The sequence below is a fragment of the Ranitomeya variabilis genome, chromosome 1 (assembly GCF_051348905.1).
Source record: "Ranitomeya variabilis isolate aRanVar5 chromosome 1, aRanVar5.hap1, whole genome shotgun sequence".
Taxonomy (NCBI): Eukaryota; Metazoa; Chordata; class Amphibia; order Anura; family Dendrobatidae; genus Ranitomeya; species Ranitomeya variabilis.
The window spans coordinates 1105841720-1105859870 of NC_135232.1; the positions used below are offsets into that span (position 1 = coordinate 1105841720).

General features: G+C 41.7%; 1 protein-coding gene across 1 annotated transcript in view; it reads left to right on the plus strand.

The window, feature by feature from the left end:
• LOC143793295 (proton channel OTOP1-like) overlaps positions 1 to 5586 on the plus strand; it is a 136741-nt gene extending 131155 nt beyond the window's left edge. The window contains exons 7-8 of the mRNA XM_077280145.1: positions 1121 to 1980; positions 4689 to 5586. Coding sequence (XP_077136260.1) covers positions 1121 to 1980; positions 4689 to 4868 — 1040 coding nt within the window. The 3' untranslated portion in view covers positions 4869 to 5586. The remainder of the gene's footprint in view (positions 1 to 1120; positions 1981 to 4688) is intronic.
• Positions 5587 to 18151: the final 12565 nt, after the last annotated feature.

The following is an 18151-nucleotide window of genomic DNA, read 5'->3' on the forward strand; positions in this document are numbered from 1 at the left end:
TAAAGCTCTATGGGAATAATGGCGCTATATAAGTGAGCTTTACAGCACAACATCAAGTGATGAGGGGACTACTAATCAGAAGAGGCAGTGGGGATGCTGGCGGGTAGTAAGAGATTTGCAGTCCAGTGGTCATGAACCACTGACATGGATGCGTTGCTGACATAGATGCTGGATCAGAGTCATGCAAATATTTTTGCTCAACCCTACTAAGAATATTAAAACAAAACCCATTGCTCCAAGACAGAGACACATAAGTGTGGCCCAACCCCTCTAAAAATTTCTTTATTGAAAATATTTTCTTAAAGATTTTATAAAACACATACATGTAAAGATAAAATTAATGCACAGATGGTGCAGAGCCACCAGCCAATAGCAGCAATACTGGGACGCGTCACGCATCACAGTGTCATCAAATCATACAATACAAGCAAAAACTAGTAACAACCTGTCAGTGCTGTTAAGGATGACAAAAAAGTAATATAATCCAATCATGCCTCAATGTCACACAGACATTATAGATTTTAACAGTTCCTAAAATACTACATGATCACAACTGTGTGTCACTGTGCCTCGAAGCATATTTCACCCTGCTTCATCAGGGGGTATCAATTTTTTTGCTTAATGCTACTGAAAATTTTAGCTGTCACCCTTACCATCTAAAGCAGGGGTGGGGAACCTCAGGCCCCAGGGCCATTTACGGCCCTCGATCACTTTATCAGGCCCCCGAGCAGATTCTCAGGGACCGCATTCTTGGGCAGGGAGGTGTATTTTGATTGCCACAAGCTCATTAATTTCTTCTTGCTCTGTTAGCACACACAGTGTTCACTACTGAATATTGAAGGTCATGCAATGAAAGATTACGTCCAGAGTCAGGATGTACTTTGTGGGCGGAGATTGTACGGCCCCCGAAGGATGGTAAAAATATCCAAATGGTCCTTCACAGAATAAAGATTCCCTACCCCTGATCTAAAGCAATCTATTGGTCTAGGGTCTCATGTTTTTTTTCCATACTGTCATAGGTTTCCTTAATGACTTTATCCCATGTATAATATTGCGATATATCTGCTTATCACTAGCTTTACATTTACCACAATTTTATTTTGTGTCCTTTAACTTACAGATGTAGACCACCCATCGTGTAACTGTAGCACGGATCTATGTGAGAACTTTAGGAAAGGAATCTATTACATCTACCCATTCAACATTGAATATCAGATCTTAGCCTCGGCCATGCTGTTCGTACTGTGGAAGAACATAGGAAACAATCTTGGATACTGTCATCATAGACCGAAGCTTAATTTTCGAGGGGTGGTCCTTGGCACACTTTTAGGAGCCACCGTGCTAGCTGCAACAATTGCTGTGGTGGTAATATACCTACTGAATATCGGACGATCAAAGAATAGCAGCGAGTCTGCTTTGCATATCTTCTACTTATATGCTATCGCTGTCCTGAGCTTCATGTGTATAGTATCAGCAATTGGCATTGTGATATATAAACTGGATGAAATACGTACCGTGAAAGAGAAAAGCCCAGCAGTACAGCTGGATGAAAGCCTACTGGTGGGTTCTGCCACTGGATCTTGGATTACATCATGGGGCTCGATTATTGCTATAATATTTACTAGTAACCACCCACCTTATATCTGGTGCACTCTACCCTACTCCATACTAATGATATTAGAGAAATTCCTACAAAACTTGTTCATAATTACATACATAAACCGAAAAGACAAGAAAAGTGCTAAGATACCGCACATGGAAATATCTGCTCTGGCAGGTGACGGCAGCTCTTCTGCTGCAAGTATAGAATACAGGAAAGGTAACGAAGAAAAGATGCAAAATCTCAAACACCACAACAGCCACAATGCCACAAAGCAAGAAGGCATTTCTACGAACAATAAACCTCCCGATTCAAGCCCAAGATTTAAGAAAGCAATCCTGAAAAACATTACAATTGCTTTGTTTCTATGCAACATTTCTGTAAGTATATGGAAATTAGAATAGTGGAGCACACAGTAGTTTTAGTAAAGATTTAGAGAACCCAACAACATTTTTAAATGTTAGCAAAACAATGCGTTTTTACAAGCACAGCTTTATAGTTTCTTCAGTGTTTCATGGCTAAGCTGTAACGTCCTCTCACTATCCAGATTCGCCATAAAATTGCTTCTGGATTTCCTACTTTTGCTTTTATACAGGCTGTGATAGTCTTTCTTGATTGGTTATGCTATACCATGTTATGTAACAGCTGCAAAGCATTATGGGGAAGCACGACTATCTACTCCTGAGGTGATCTGAGCCTTCTCTTGCTTTAGCATTCTTCTTCATTGCGTAAAACGGCAGTGGTCATTTTTACCAACTCACCCAGAGCAAATAGTTTAGGATTTGCCAGGTCCCTCAAATTCCCAAAAATTGGAAATTATTTTTTTTTAAATGAATTGATGGGCTCATCTATAAATGCAATTGTTTTATGTGGTGATTTGCATCATACTCTGAACATATGATAAAATTAAATACAAAAAGAAAGTGAAGGAAAGAAAGAAAGCAAAAACGCGAAAGGACGAGGGGGAATGGAACAATTAGTTTGGCAGAATGGAGAGCTCTACAGAGTAATTTTAGAATAATACCATTCCAAGAACAATGGGAGAGTTCTACAGAGTAATTTAAATAACATCAACATTGCAAGACTAATGGGATAGTTCTAAGCAGTAATTTAAATAACGATAACATTACAAGAACAATGAGAGAGTTCTACAGGATAATTATCATAAATGTGCATTAAAAGAGAGATCTGGTTGATGTCCAGGTAGAACATTATTTTTTTGTGTTGCGGATCGAAGGCGGGGTTCCATGGAATGAATGTTTTTTTATACTATGTGGTGCAGTGACCCACTTTACAGCCAGGGGGCGCTGTGTATGCACTTCAAGATGCGCTTGGAGGCATAAATGTGATGTGACAAAGTCCGGCATTGTGGTGAATGGCCGATATGTGTGTCGCAGAGGAGACTCTGTGCTGCCAGCCTGAAGCGATGTGGTGTTCTGGGACCTATAGTCTCACAAGTATTTTGTATGTTTATAATGGGAGGTTGGCAGGGCTAGTTATGTGGGATGGGCAGGACAAACTAGCCACACACCCACACTCCCACCCAGGGGAGTGGTTACAGGTATGTAATGTGACCAGGGTGTGGGTCACATGGTTCCTGTGGGTTCCTGTGTGTGGATCTGAATGGTCCAAGTGCAAGGCCCTGGAAGCCTGTGTTGGAAGTCCTGGGGAATAGGATTCCTGAATAGCACATGGTTGGGTTTTGGCACTGAGTGGTCTGTGTGTTGGAGTCTCCTGGGAGTGGAGATGTCCTGGAAGCACCTAGAGACCGTGGACCTGGATGGTCAGTGTTGGAGGCTCCTGGGAGTGGAGACGTCCTGGAAGCACTGTGAGACCGTCGACCTGGCTGGTCCTGTTGAGGACCTTGGACTGACGTGGAGTCAACCTGTGGAGCAGGAGCCAACTCTAGAGGTAACCCCTGGTGTGGGGAAAGAACTGTGTGCGCTAACATAGGGCAGTTGCTGAACTGCGTAGTCATCTGGTGTCTGGAGAGAGATACCAGTGTGACTACTGAAGGCTATGTAAAGCCGTATGTGATATCCTGATATGGCGATGTAAAGAACTGTTCGAGACATGGTTTATGCTGTATTTAATAAACCGAATGGACCATTATGTGTGGAAAACCATGCCTGAGAGCGTTAATCCCGTGCCAAGCGAGTGTCCCCCAAGACACATAGTAGGCGAAACGCTACAATAGGTATATGGGTATATACCACCTTGGGGGAGCAGTTCACTTCAAGTATGGGGCAATAAGGATGTGAAGGAGCAGTCTAGCACTAGATTTGAAATATTTTGGAGGAAGTAGGTCAGTGGGTTTTGAGCAACGGTTATGCCAAACAAGACTCTGAGCAAAAATTGGATTACAGGTTACAAGTGAGTAATTTAAAATCTTTTTCCAAAAGTTTTGTAGGGAAATCACTCGGGAATTACAGTCTCAGCGCAATTTTGGAATAGTTATTGTGTCAATGCAAAATTGCTGGTATATGTTTTTGTTTTCATAGCTCATAGTTTGCCAGCCTTACGGCAACTGTAGCGATGGCATCAGTGCATTGAGTAAGTTCTCAGCAGCCATTAAATTAGGTATATAACCAAAAAGAAATAGGACACTCTCAACCTAGACAACAGGGCAATCATGTGGGCTTTTCCCCTATCTGAAGGTCGGTTCACATGAACAATGTCTCCGCAGCCGAGAAAAACAGTCCGATTATTGTAACCGGACTTTGGTCATAGTTTGATCAGAGTGGCATTAGATTTTCTCAGACGTGGAGAGAAAAATAAAACATTTTCTCCACCTTTCTCCATTCTGCCAAAATGAAAACTGACCTGCACTTACGTCATCTGAATTTAGTCCTTTTTTTTCATGGACCAATTAGCTTGCGTTGCCGATTTTGATCCACCACTCGAATAAAAATCAAACATGTTTCTGATATTTGACGCAGGCCACAGGGTCCGAGAAGAAAAATTGGACAAATAAGCACAATGTTCTTCCTTCTGGAGGAGAGCTGTTTTACACATGTACTATTATAATTTAGTAATACATTTGTATACTATATACACAGTACTAACATAAACACTTTTTTTCTTCCAGCTTTGGATACCCCCAGCTTTTGGATGTCGCCCACAGTACGATAATGGATTGGAAGCATTTGTGTTTGGATTCACACCCTGGATTATTATTGTAGATATTGCTGTTCCATTTTCCATCTTTTACAGAATGCACTCTGCTTACTCCTTGTTTGATGTATACTGTAAAATAGGTTCTTTCTGAGAAGACATGAAGAATTACGAGGTTTATTTTATAAATCATGATAATGTATTCATAAGAAAGTACACAGAAAAAAATCAGGACCTAATAGAAACATCTCATCATGCCCCACTCTCTAATACTACTAAATGTTTTTTTTTTTTAATGATCTTTGGCTTGATCTGAGCAATGGCGACTTGATGGATGAACGCTCTGTAGGAAGATCGATCTTGTAGCCTAGATAGGTCCACCAGGGTCTTCTCCGCTGTTATCTTGATTGTATCAAGCCATCGAGTTGCTGGTCTTCCTCTTTGTCTTGTTCCTTCTATTCTTCCTACCATGATGTCCTTCTCCAGTGATCGCTCTCTTCTTATGATGTGTCCAAAGTAGGCAAGTCCTAGCTTAGTGATCCTTGCATCCAGTGACATGTGTGTATTAATTTGTTCCAATATTAATTGAATTTCTACCATGCCTTTATTAGTTAACGGATTGCTTACTTTTGTACAATTACTTTTTTGATTAAAAGGCCACTCGCCCTTTCCTTCAATAATATCTTACACTAATTAAATGTTGTTACTCCACCCTAAAGATGAGCTTGTGAATTATGTGGTGTCCCTTGAAAACATTGAGCTGTATAATCTATGGATATTTTGGAGGTCATGAATGTTACACTGCTCATTATTCTACAATCTTCCAACTTTAAACTGAATAATATTTTCTCAAAAGTCCAATATCTGCATTTTGTATGGTATAATGAATAATGATAGTAATAATAGAATAAAAGTTTTTTTGATTAATGTGTAATGCAGAAAATAAAATAAAATGTTTCTAACTATTATCTATCTATTATCTGTCTATCTATAATTATCTATCTATCTACCTATATAGCTATCCACAAGTGCTTCTCTATAAATTAGAATATCAACAAAAAGTTAATTTATTTCTGTTCTTCAATACAAAAAGTGAAACTCATATATTACATAGAGTCATTACAAACAGAGTGATCTATTTCAAGTGTTTATTTCTGTTAATGTTGATGATTATGGATTACAGCCAATAAAAACCCAAAAGTCATTATCTCAGTAAATTAGAATAATTAGCAAAAAACACCTGCAAAGGCTTCCTAAGTGTTTAAAAAGGTCCCTTAGTCTGTTTCAGTAGCTCCACAATCATGAGGAAGACTGTTGACTAGTGTTGAGCATTCCGATGCTGCAAGTATCGGGTATCGGCCGATACTTGCTGTATCGGAATTCCGATACCGGGATTCCGATACTCTTGTGGTATCGGGTATCGGGTATCGCAACAACATTAATGTTAAAATGTGTAAAAGAGAGAATTAAAATAAAAAATATCGCTATACTCACCTCTCCGACGCAGCCGGGACTTCAGCGAGGGAACCGGCAGCGTTGTTTGTTTAAAATTCGCGCTATTACTTGGTTACGTGAATTCCCGGCTTGTGATTGGTCAGGTCGGCCACGTTGCCGGGACGCGGACCAATCACAGCAAGCCGTGACGAAATTACGTCACGGCTTGCTGTGATTGGTCCGCGTCCCGGCAATATGGCCGCCCTGACCAATCACAAGCCGTGACGTCACGGGAGGCTGGACACGCGCCCATTTTAAAATGAGCGCGTCCAGCCTCCCGGCTTGTGATTGGTTGACCGCGGCGCAACCAATCACAAGCCGTGACGTCACGGGAGGCTGGACACGCGCCCATTTTAAAATGAGCGCGTCCAGCCTCCCGGCTTGTGATTGGTTGACCGCGGCGCAACCAATCACAAGCCGTGACGTCACGGGAGGCTGGACAGGCGCCCATTTTAAAATGAGCGCGTCCAGCCTCCCGGCTTGTGATTGGTTGACCGCGGCGCAACCAATCACAAGCTGTGACGTCACGGGAGGCTGGACACGCGCCCATTTTAAAATGAGCGCGTGTCCAGCCTCCCGTGACGTCACGGCTTGTGATTGGTCAGGGCGGCCATATTGCCGGGACGCGGACCAATCACAGCAAGCCGTGACGTAATTTCGTCACGGCTTGCTGTGATTGGTCCGCGTCCCGGCAACATGGCCGACCTGACCAATCACAAGCCGGGAATTCACGTAACCAAGTAATAGCGCGAATTTTAAACAAACAACGCTGCCGGTTCCCTCGCTGAGGTCCCGGCTGCGTCGGACAGGTGAGTATAGCGATATTTTTTATTTTAATTCTTTCTTTTACACATTTATATGGTTCCCAGGGCCTGAAGGAGAGTTTCCTCTCCTTCAGACCCTGGGAACCATCAGGAATACCGTCCGATACCTGAGTCCCATTGACTTGTATTGGTATCGGGTATCGGTATCGGATTGGATCCGATACTTTGCCGGTATCGGCCGATACTTTCCGATACCGATACTTTCAAGTATCGGACGGTATCGCTCAACACTACTGTTGACGTGACAGATGTCCAGAAGGCAGTCACTGACATACTCCACAAGGAGGGTAAGCCACAAAAGGTCATTGCTAAAAAAGCTGGCTGTTCACAGAGTGCTGTATCCAAGAATATTAACCCCTTAAGCCCCGAGGGTGGTTTGCACGTTAATGACCGGGCCAATTTTTACAATTCTGACCACTGTCCCTTTATGAGGTTATAACTCTGGAACGCTTCAACAGATCTTGGCGATTCTGACACTGTTTTCTCGTGACATATTGTACTTCATGATAGGGGTAAAATTCCTTCGATATAACTTGTGTTTATTTGTGAAAAAAAATGGAAATTTGAAAAATGAAAATCACAATTTTCCAACTTTTAATTTTTATGCCCTTAAATCACAGAGATATGTCACACAAAATACTTAATAAGTAACATTTCCCACATATCTACTTTACATCAGCACAATTTTGGAACCAAAATTTTTTTGTTAGGGAGTTATAAGGGTTAAAAGTTGACCAGCAATTTCTCATTTTTACAACACCATTTTTTTTAGGGACCACATCTCATTTGAAGTCATTTTGAGGGGTCTATATGATAGAAAATAACCAAGTGTGACACCATTCTAAAAACTGCACCCCTCAAGGTGCTCAAAACCACATTCAAGAAGTTTATTAACTCTTCAGGTGCTTCACAGGAATTTTTGGAATGTTTAAATAAAAATGAACATTTCACTTTTTTTCACACAAAATTTATTTCAGCTCCAATTTGTTTTATTTTACCAAGGGTAACAGGAGAAAATGGACCCCAAAAGTTCTTGCACAATTTGTCCTGAGTATGCTGATACCCCATTTGTGGGGGTAAACCACTGTTTGGGCGCATGGCAGAGCTCGGAAGCGCCATTTGACTTTTCAATGCAAAATTGACTGGAATTGAGATGGGACTCCATGTTGCGTTTTGAGAGCCCCTGATGTGCCTAAACATTGAAACCCACCACAAGTGACACCATTTTGGAAAGTAGACCCCTTAAGGAACTTATCTAGATGTGTGGTGAGCACTTTGACCCACCAAGTGCTTCACAGAAATTTATAATGCAGAGCCGTAAAAATAACAAATCATATTTTTTCACAAAAATGATCTTTTCGCCCCCAATTTTTTATTTTCCCAAGGAAAAGAGAAGAAATTGGACCCCAAAAGTTGTTGTGCAATTTGTCCTGAGTATGCTGATACCCCATATGTGGGTGTAAACCACTGGTTGGGGCATGGCAGAGCTTGTAAGGGAAGGAGCGCCATTTGACTTTTCAATGCAAAATTGACTGGAATTGAGATGGGACGCCATGTTGCGTTTGGAGAACCCCTGATGTGCCTAAACATTGAAACCCCCAACAAGTGACACCATTTTGGAAAGTAGGCCCCCTAATGAACTTATCTAGATGTGTGGTGAGCACTTTGACCCAACAAGTGCTTCACAGAAGTTTATAATGCAGAGCCGTAAAAATAAAAAATCATATTTTTTCACAAAAATGATCTTTTCACCCCCCAATTTTTTTACATTCCCAAGGGTAAGAGAAGAAATTGGACCCCAAAAGTTGTTGTGCAATTTATCCTGAGTACGCTGATATCTGATATGTGGGGGTGAACGACTGTTTGGGCGCATGGCAGAGCTCGGAAGGGAAGGAGCGTGTTTGACTTTTCAATGCAAAATTGACTGGAATTGAGATGGGACACCATGTCGCGTTTGGAGAGCACCTGATGTGCATAAACATTAAAACCCCCTACAAGTGACACCATTTTGGAAATCAGACCCCCTAAGGAACTCATCTAGATGTGTTTTGAGAGCTTTGAACCCCCAAGTGTTTCACTACAGTTTATAACGCAGAGCTGTGAAAATAAAAAAATTTTTTTTTTCCACAAAAATTATTTTTTAGCCCCCAGTTTTGTATTTTCCCAAGGGTAACAGGAGAAATTGGACCACAAAAGTTGTTGTCCAATTTGTCCTGAGTACGCTGATACCCCATATCTTGGGGGGAACCACCATTTGGGTGCACGGCAGAACTCGGAAGGGAAGGAGCGCCATTTGGAATGCAAACTTAGATGGATTGGTCTGCAGGTGTCACGTTGCATTTGCAGAGCCCCTGATGTACCCAAACAGTAGAAACCCCCATAAGTGACCCCATATTGGAAACTAGACCTCCTAAGGAACTTATCTAGATGTGTTGTGAGAACTTTGAACCCCAAGTATTTCACTACAGTTTACAACGCAGAGCCGTGAAAATAAAAAAAATTTTTGTCCCACAAAAATGATTTTTAGACCCCAAATTTTTATTTTCCCAAGGGTAACAAGAGAACTTGGACCCCAAAAGTTGTCCAATTTGTACCGAGTACGCTGATACCCCATATGTTGGGATAAACCCCTGTTTGGGCGCATGGGAGAGCTCGGAAGGGAAGGAGCACTGTTTTACTTTTTTAATGCAGAATTGGCTGGAATTGAGATCGGACGCCATGTCGCGTTTGGAGAGCCCCTGATGTGCCTAAACAGTGGAAACTCCCCAATTCTAACTGAAACCCTAATCCAAACACGCCCCTAACCCTAATCCCAATGGTAACCCTAACCACACCCCTAACCCTGACACACCCCTAACTCTAATCCCAACCCTAATCCCAACCGTAAATGTAATCCAAACCCTAACCCTAACTTTAGCCCCAACCCTAACCCTATCTTTAGCCCCAATTCTAATTTTAGCCCCAACCCTAACCCTAACTTTAGCCCCAACCCTAGCCCCAACCCTAACCCTAGCCCTAACCCTAACCCTAGCTCTAACCCTAGCCCCAACCCTAGCCCTAGCCCTAACCCTAGCCCTAGCCCTAACCCTAACCCTAACCCTAGCCCTAACCCTATCCCTAGCTCTAACCCTAACCCTAGCCCTAGCCCTAACCCTAACGGGAAAATGGAAATAAATACATTTTTTAAATTTTATTATTTTTCCCTAACTAAGGGGGTGATGAAGGGGGGTTTGGTTTACTTTTATAGCGTTTTTATAGCGAATTTTTATGATTGGCAGCTGTCACACACTAAAAGACACTCTTTATAGCAAAAAAGTTTTTGAGTCCACATTTTGAGACCTATAATTGTTCCATATTTTGGTCCACAGAGTCATGTGAGGTCTTGTTTTTTGGAGGGCGAGTTGACGTTTTTATTGGTAACATTTTCGGGCATGTGACATTTTTTGATTGCTTTTTCCTCCTATTTTTGTGAGGCAGAATGACCAAAAACCTGCTATTCATGAATTTCTTTGGGGGGGGGGCGTTTATACCGTTCCATGTTTGGTAAAATTGATAAAGCAGTTTTATTTTTTCGGTCAGTACGATTACAGCGATACCTCATTTATATTTTTTTATGTTTTGGCGCTTTTATACGATAAAAACTGTTTTATAGAAAAAATAATTATTTTGGCATAGCTTTATTCTGAGGACTATAACTTTTTTATTTTTTCGCTGATGATGTTGTATGGTGGCTCGTTTTTTGCGGGACAAGATAATGTTTTCTGCGGTACCATGGTTATTTATATCCGTCTTTTTGATCGCGTGTTATTCCACTTTTTGTTCGGCAGTATGATAATAAAGCGTTGTTTTTTGCCTCTTTTTTTTTTTTAACGGTGTTCACTGAAGGGGTTAACTAGTGGGACAGTTTTATAGGTCTGGTCATTACGGACGCGGCGATGCTAAATATGTGTACTTTTATTGTTTTTTATTGAGATAAAGAAATGTATTTATGAGAATATATATATATATATTTTTTTTTTCTTTATTTAGGAATTTTTTTTTTTTTTACACATGTGGAAATTTTTTTTTTGTTAACTTTTTTACTTTGTCCCAGGGGGGGACATCACAGATTGCTGATCTGACAGTTTGCACAGCACTGCTGCATGCTTACCAGTGCCTGCACTGAGCAGGCGCTTGGTAAGCCACCTCCCTGCAGGACCCGGATGCAGCCCCGCGGCCATTTTGGATCCGGGGCCTGCAGGGAGAGGAGGTAAGAGACGCTCAGAGCAACGCTATCACATTGCGTTGCTCCGACGGTCTTAGGGAAGCACGCAGGGAGCACCCTCCCTGCGCGATGCTTCCCTATACCGCTGGAACACTGCGATCATGTTTGATCGCAGTGTGCCGGGGTATAATGTGCCGGGGGTGGTCCGTGATCGCTCCTGGCACATAGTGCCGGATGTCAGCTGTGATAGTCAGCTGACACCCGGCCGCAATCAGCCGCACTCCCCAAGTGAGCGCGGCCGATTGCGTATGATGTACTATCCCATCACTGGGAATTAAGTCCCAGGTCACCTTGACGGGATAGTATGTCATATGGGATTAAGGGGTTAATGGAACGTTGATTGGAAGGAAAAAGTGTAGTAGAAAAAGGTGCACAAGCAACCGGGATAACTGCAGCATTTCAGGATTGTTAAGAAAAGACCATTCAAAAATTTGGGGGAAATTCACAAGGAGCGGACTGCTGCTGGAGTCATTGCTTCAAGAGCCACCACTCACAGATGTATCCAGGACATGGGTTACAAGTGTCGCATTCCTTCTGTCAACCCACTCATGACAAATAGACAACGCCAGAAGCGTCTTACCTGGCCAAGGAGAAAAAGAACTGGACTGTTGTCAGTGGTCTAAGGTGTTGTTTTCAGATGAAAGTAAATATTGAATTTCATTTGGAAATCAAGGTCCCAGAGTCTGGAGGAAGAGTGGAGAGGCCACAATCCAAGCTGCTGGAGGTCTAGTGTGAAGTTTCCACAATCAGTGATGGTTTGTGGAGCCATGTCATCTGCTGGTGTAGGTCCACTGTGTTTTATCAAGACCAAAGTCAGTGCAGCCATCTACCAGGAAATTTTAGAGCACTTCATGCTTCCCTCTGCCGAAAAGCTTTTTGGAGATGGATATTTCATTCTCCAGCAGGACTTGGCACCTGTCCACAAAGTACCAATACCTGGTTTACAAACAACAGTATCTCTGTGCTTGATTGGCAGCAAACTCACCTGACCTTAACCCCATAGAGAATCTATGGAGTATTGTCAAGAGGAAGATGAGAGACACCAGACCCAACAATGCAGACGAGCTGAAGGCTGCTATCAAAGCAACCTGGGCTTCCATAACCCCTCAGCAGTGCCACAGGCTGATCGCCTCCTTGCCACGCCGCATTGATGCAGTAATTGATGCAAAAGGAGCCCCGACCAAGTATTGAGTGCATTTACATTTCAGTAGGCCAACATTTCGGATGTTAAAATCATTTTTTCAAGCTGGTATTATAAAGTATTCTAATTTACTGAGATAATGACTTTTGGGTTTTCATTGGCTGTAAGCCATAATCATCAACATTAACAGAAACAAACATTTGAAATACATCACTCTATTTGTAATGACTCTGTATAATATATGAGTTTCACTTTTTGTATTGAAGAACTGAAATAAATTAACTTTTTGATGATATTCTAATTTTGTGAGAAGCACTAGTCTATCTATCTATCTATCTATCTATCTATCTATCTATCTATCTATCTATCTATCTATCTATCTATCTATCTAATCTGATATTTATCTATCTAAATCTATCTCTCATCTATCTCAGGGATTGACACTGGCAAAATCATCCTCTGTAGAACAATTATAAAATACACACATAAACATGCTTTCATACATTACATGCATCACACATATGTAAAAATGACATAAATATATTTGGTACAAAAAAAACAATATGTAAACAAACTCTAAATATGAGAGAGGCTGTGTTTCACTAATTTTGTAACCCTAAACATTTTTTCTAATGGAAATATTGTCGATACTGTTGTTCAGACACCCAGAATTTAGTTTTAGCTTTCACCTTCTCAAGGTCATGGCCATTACAGCCATAACTTTTTTTTCACATAAGCATTTTTTGTGAGACTAACAGTAGGTGTAAGGTGCCATGTTACCATACTCCTATGTAAGTGTGACATTTATATTAACTGGAAGCTGAATAAAATGATACCTTGATACATGTGATCTGGCATCTTATTTTTATTATATGCAAATGAGCACTTAAGATGGGTCAGACATAGATCTCCTGGAGAATCTGCCTCCAGAGCCTATTTTACATGCCAGGGAGGTGTTACCAGTGTGAGACTTGTGATGAGTGACTGTTCAGTACAGCAGAAGTGAACTTTTTCTCATTACAAACACATTTGCAGTTGTCCTCTCATAGTGCTGTCAGTTTTGCTGCAGAGCTGTGCCGATTATAACTAAGATAGCCCAGCAGAAGTGAACTCTGCCTCATTACAAACACAACAACTCATTTGAAATTGTCCTCTCACAATGTTTGAGCTTCCATCTCACATGCAGCCAAATGACAACTGCAAATGTGTTTGTAATGAGACAAAGTTCACTTCTGCTGTATAGTGTTAGTTCTGATCTCACTGCAGAGCTGTATGTGATTATGTCTCATACTGGTAATGCACACATTCATATAAAATAATCTCTGGAGGCAGATTCTCAAGGAGATCTATGTCCATCCCATAGATCTTAACAGTTCATTTACATATAAGAAAAACGTGTTTAAGACATTGCATTGCAGATATCAAGGTATCATTTTCTTCAACTTTCTATGGCTGGTTTCACACTTGCGTTTTTATCTGCATGCGTTTTTAAAAAAACACATGTGTGAAAAAACGCATGTAAACGCGGTAAAACGCATGCGTTTTTTAGACGCATGCGTTTTTATAGAAAAACACAAGAAAACACAAGAAAACACAAGAAAAAACAAGAAAACCCTAACCCTAACCCTACCCCTAACCATAAACGTGACTGAAATACGTGGCACTGAAATACGTGGCACTGAAATACGTGCAACTGAAATACGTGGTACTTAAATACGTGGCACTAAAATACGTGGCACTGAAATACGTGGCACTGAAATACGTGATACGTGGCACTTAAATACGTGGCACTGAAATACGTGGCACTTAAATACGTGATACGTGGCACTTAAATACGTGGCACTTAAATACGTGATACGTGGCACTTAAATACGTGCAACTGAAATACGTGGCACTTAAATACGTGGCACTTAAATACGTGGCACTTAAATACGTGGCACTATGACTGTCAGAAAATGTTCATTAAACGGTTAGGGGTGAGGTTAGGGGTAGAGTTAGGTTTAGGGTTTGGATCCCTTTATCACCTTGATGGTGGTGGGTGGCTTTTCAGTGTGTTTTCTGTGTTTTTCCTATAAAAACGCATGCGTTTTTAACGCAAACAAACGCATGTGCTTAAAAACGCATGCGTTTACATAGACAGCAATGCATTTTTTTGCGGCCAAAAAATGCCGCAAGAAAATACTGCAGGTTGCATTTCTGAAAATGAACGCATGCAGAAAAAAACGCATGCGTTTGAAAACGCGACCAAACGCATACAAAAAAACGCATGCGTTTTTAATGTTAAATATAGGGAAAAAAACGCATGCGTTTTTTTGTGCAAAAAACGCTGCAGACAAAAACGCAAGTGTGAAACCAGCCTATGACCTGCATGTCCGTATGGATGTATTAGGAGTGCTGATCATACTGACAGATTCCCTTTTAATGAAAAAAACAAAACAAAACATATAGCTTCATTCTTATTTACGACATGTTGAATTCACTATACTTTATAGGTTATTAGAGGTGAACTGATAAATTTAAATGGAATTAAATAATACTCAAATTTTACAAAAATCTGCATTCGCCAAAATACGGATATTTTTACTATTTGATTCAGCAAAATGGCGGTTACTCGTTGCCATCTTTCTGGACAAAAAAAGGCCATCAAAATGTTAGAAAATAAAAAAAACTGCTTATATTTACCTTTTCGGCCCCTCCACTACCCACTGCCATCCTTCTGGTCCTCATCAGCACTGAAGAGGCCTAGGCTTCTGGGTTTGCTAAGCCTGGGCAGTTTATGCCCATGCGGAGAACCCTCGCGGGCCTAGCAAACCCCGAAGCCTCGGCCTAGTGATTGAAGCACCTGGGATTTTAGTTCCGCCTATGCCGATCTCATGACGTAATGAGGATCTGATGAGGAGTAGAGGGGCGGTGAGGTAAGTAGATAGACGCCGCAGCATAATAAGGGACAATAAATTTGAAGAAATACATTTTTCGGCAAATCAAATTTCTAGGACTAGAGATGGAAGAATCGGGTAAGTGGACTCTGGTTCAGTTACCCTGTCAGTAATCTGTGACTGCCGAACAGGAGCCTTGCGGATTTCCGTGTACCTCCCGACATTCCCAGCATTTCTTTTGGTTAGCCACGTTGGTGCAACATCATCATTGCGGCTTGATGCACAGATAACGCCATGCCAGTCCGGCTAATCAAAAGAAGAGCTGGCGATGCAGGATTGTAAGTGGAGTTTCGTGGCCTCCCGTCCAGCAGTCACAGGATACTAACCTGGCTGCTGGATCAGAGTTCTGCAAAATGGATTCTCCTATGACTTTTACTTTTTTTTTAATTTACTGACATATGGCGAAATATCTGTGTAGACCAGATACATCAAACATTCTCTGAGATCCAGTTCAGCCTGAGGCTCACTGTTAGTGTTTCTGCCTCCCATATCTCAGGCCTTGAGTTTGAATCTCAGCAAAGACAAGCTGGAAGATGAGAATTAGTGTTATATATACATATACAGAAACATTCCAAGGTGGCCCTCTCCCCACTGTCCTGCCTTGGTGGAGATCAGCATCCAAGCTGGACCTCCCCTCACATTCCTTCTTAGGCAGTATGTCAGCCCCTGATGTCATTCTCTCTTATCTATTCGTCTTTAATATTTTTTCTTACGGTATATTGAATGCACTGATTATTACGGAAATAAAGGCGTAGAAGTGATTATTGCTAACAGAAGCATTATTTGTGATTATTCCTATTACAATTATTATTTCTCTGTACGTGCTTTATGAATGTTGGTTGCAGTCATTAAATATCTCATATATCACATCATTGTACATACTATTAAGAAACATAGGAACAGGTGAGTTCACCAATAGCCGAGAGCTTGAATTACACATTTTCTTTTCGGGAAAAAAAATGTTCTTAAACTCACAAAACATAGATCAGGCATGTGACGCTCAAAGGAAAGTAGTTTTTATTGTAAATCTCCAAGTCTCTTAACCCCTTTACTACTTTTATTACTACGTTTTTATGGTTGTACTCTGTTGCGCTCAAGAAAAGATGACCACATGCAAAACCTGCACCAAAACTGCCATGTGCAATTGTGTTAAGAACCGTTAAGATATGTTTAACCTATGTTTTTAATCTGTCAGATACACAAGCCTTAAAGGGTTGTTAATACTGACTTCTGGCACCCTCACCAATCAGTTCTCTACATTGTGGCAATGAATAGTATTGTATGGGACACAGGTGGTAGTACCATTTACGACCACTAGTTAATGTACGGCGCTGTGCCACTTCCAGTGCACTGTACCTCCATCAATCAGCTGATCGTTCAGGGTGCTGGGAGTTAAACACCCCCACCATCAATATTAATGGGAAATTTGAAGCTGATTCATGCTGCCAAAATCCCAGCACATTTGCAGCCACGTGTTTTTTTCTACTAAATGCTAAAGGATTTTAGAGATGATATAATTAGAAAATATAGCAGGGGACCATAGCCGGCGGTAAGACTAGTCCAGTGCCGCCCCCGGCCAGCTTTTAATGGCGCCACTCCAGGTAATTGTCAGGTCTCTTGCTATGGGGAAACCTGTCAATCATCTCTAGTGCCAATGGGAAAAACTAGCCAGGGGCGGCACTGGACTTCTCATGTCTCCAGCTATGGTCCCTGGATAGATCTTAAAAGTATTGTTAAATAAGACTAGAATTATCCATGGCTCTAATTGTGCAGCCAAGCTCTGACTCATGCTGGCCATTTTTTGGGTAGCATGATTCAGTTGACAGGTTTCCTTTAAAGAGTTTTTTTTTTCACAAAAAAGTACATATTAATCAATAGATCTCGTAATAATAATAATTTCCACAATTGGATGTGTTAAAAAATGTTCCTGTGCTGAGATAATCTTAATATTGTGCCCCTTGCTGTGTACTTGTAAAGAGAAGACCCGGATCAGGCGAAACTACTCTGTGACGGATCTGGAACTGTCGGGACTGTCACCCAGGTTGTACTGGGAAAAGCACAAGGCCCCGGACCGACCTTTGCACTCGGAGCAGGGGGCGCGGCTAAGATAAAAGAGCTGCAGCGTACAGGAAGTCAGTCAGTATTAGCGGGAATGTGCTGCGTGTAGGAGGGCAGTGTCAGGGATCCGACCGTAGTGCGTCCAGACAGAGCAGGCCCAAGCCAGAAGGGTCTGAGAGCTGCAAGCAGAGACTGCCGACAAAGACCAATCCATTCCCCGCTAACAGTGCTGACCGTGAGTGCAAGGACACAGACGCGCGCACGCACTGACGGGGAATCCGGGTCACCCGCCGTGAGAGGTTTCCAGTTATACCTGCTTTCCATCGTACCTTGTCTCTGGAATATGACAAGGGAAAATACTTTTTTCTGCCTTGCTCGTATTTTCTCATCCCTTCGATCTTCCACCGGACCAAGAGGAATCACCGCCACCACCAGGATCCAGGACGCCATCTTCTCCAGGACTACACCGGACCCCATACGCGCCATGGCCTTGGCGCCAACACTCACAACCTGAGAACCACATTCTGACGTCGTCGGACTGATAAGTTTGCTATACTTAAACTTTATTTATTTATACCTTATTCACTACCCCCGTTTTCCCTGAGTTCCAAACCTCTTGTTCAAATATACTGTTTTCCCCATTTTCTCCTTGCGAGGAGTATACCTGTTTAAGTAAACCCCACGTTAACCCTTGCTTTGCCTCCGACCCATTACTGCATC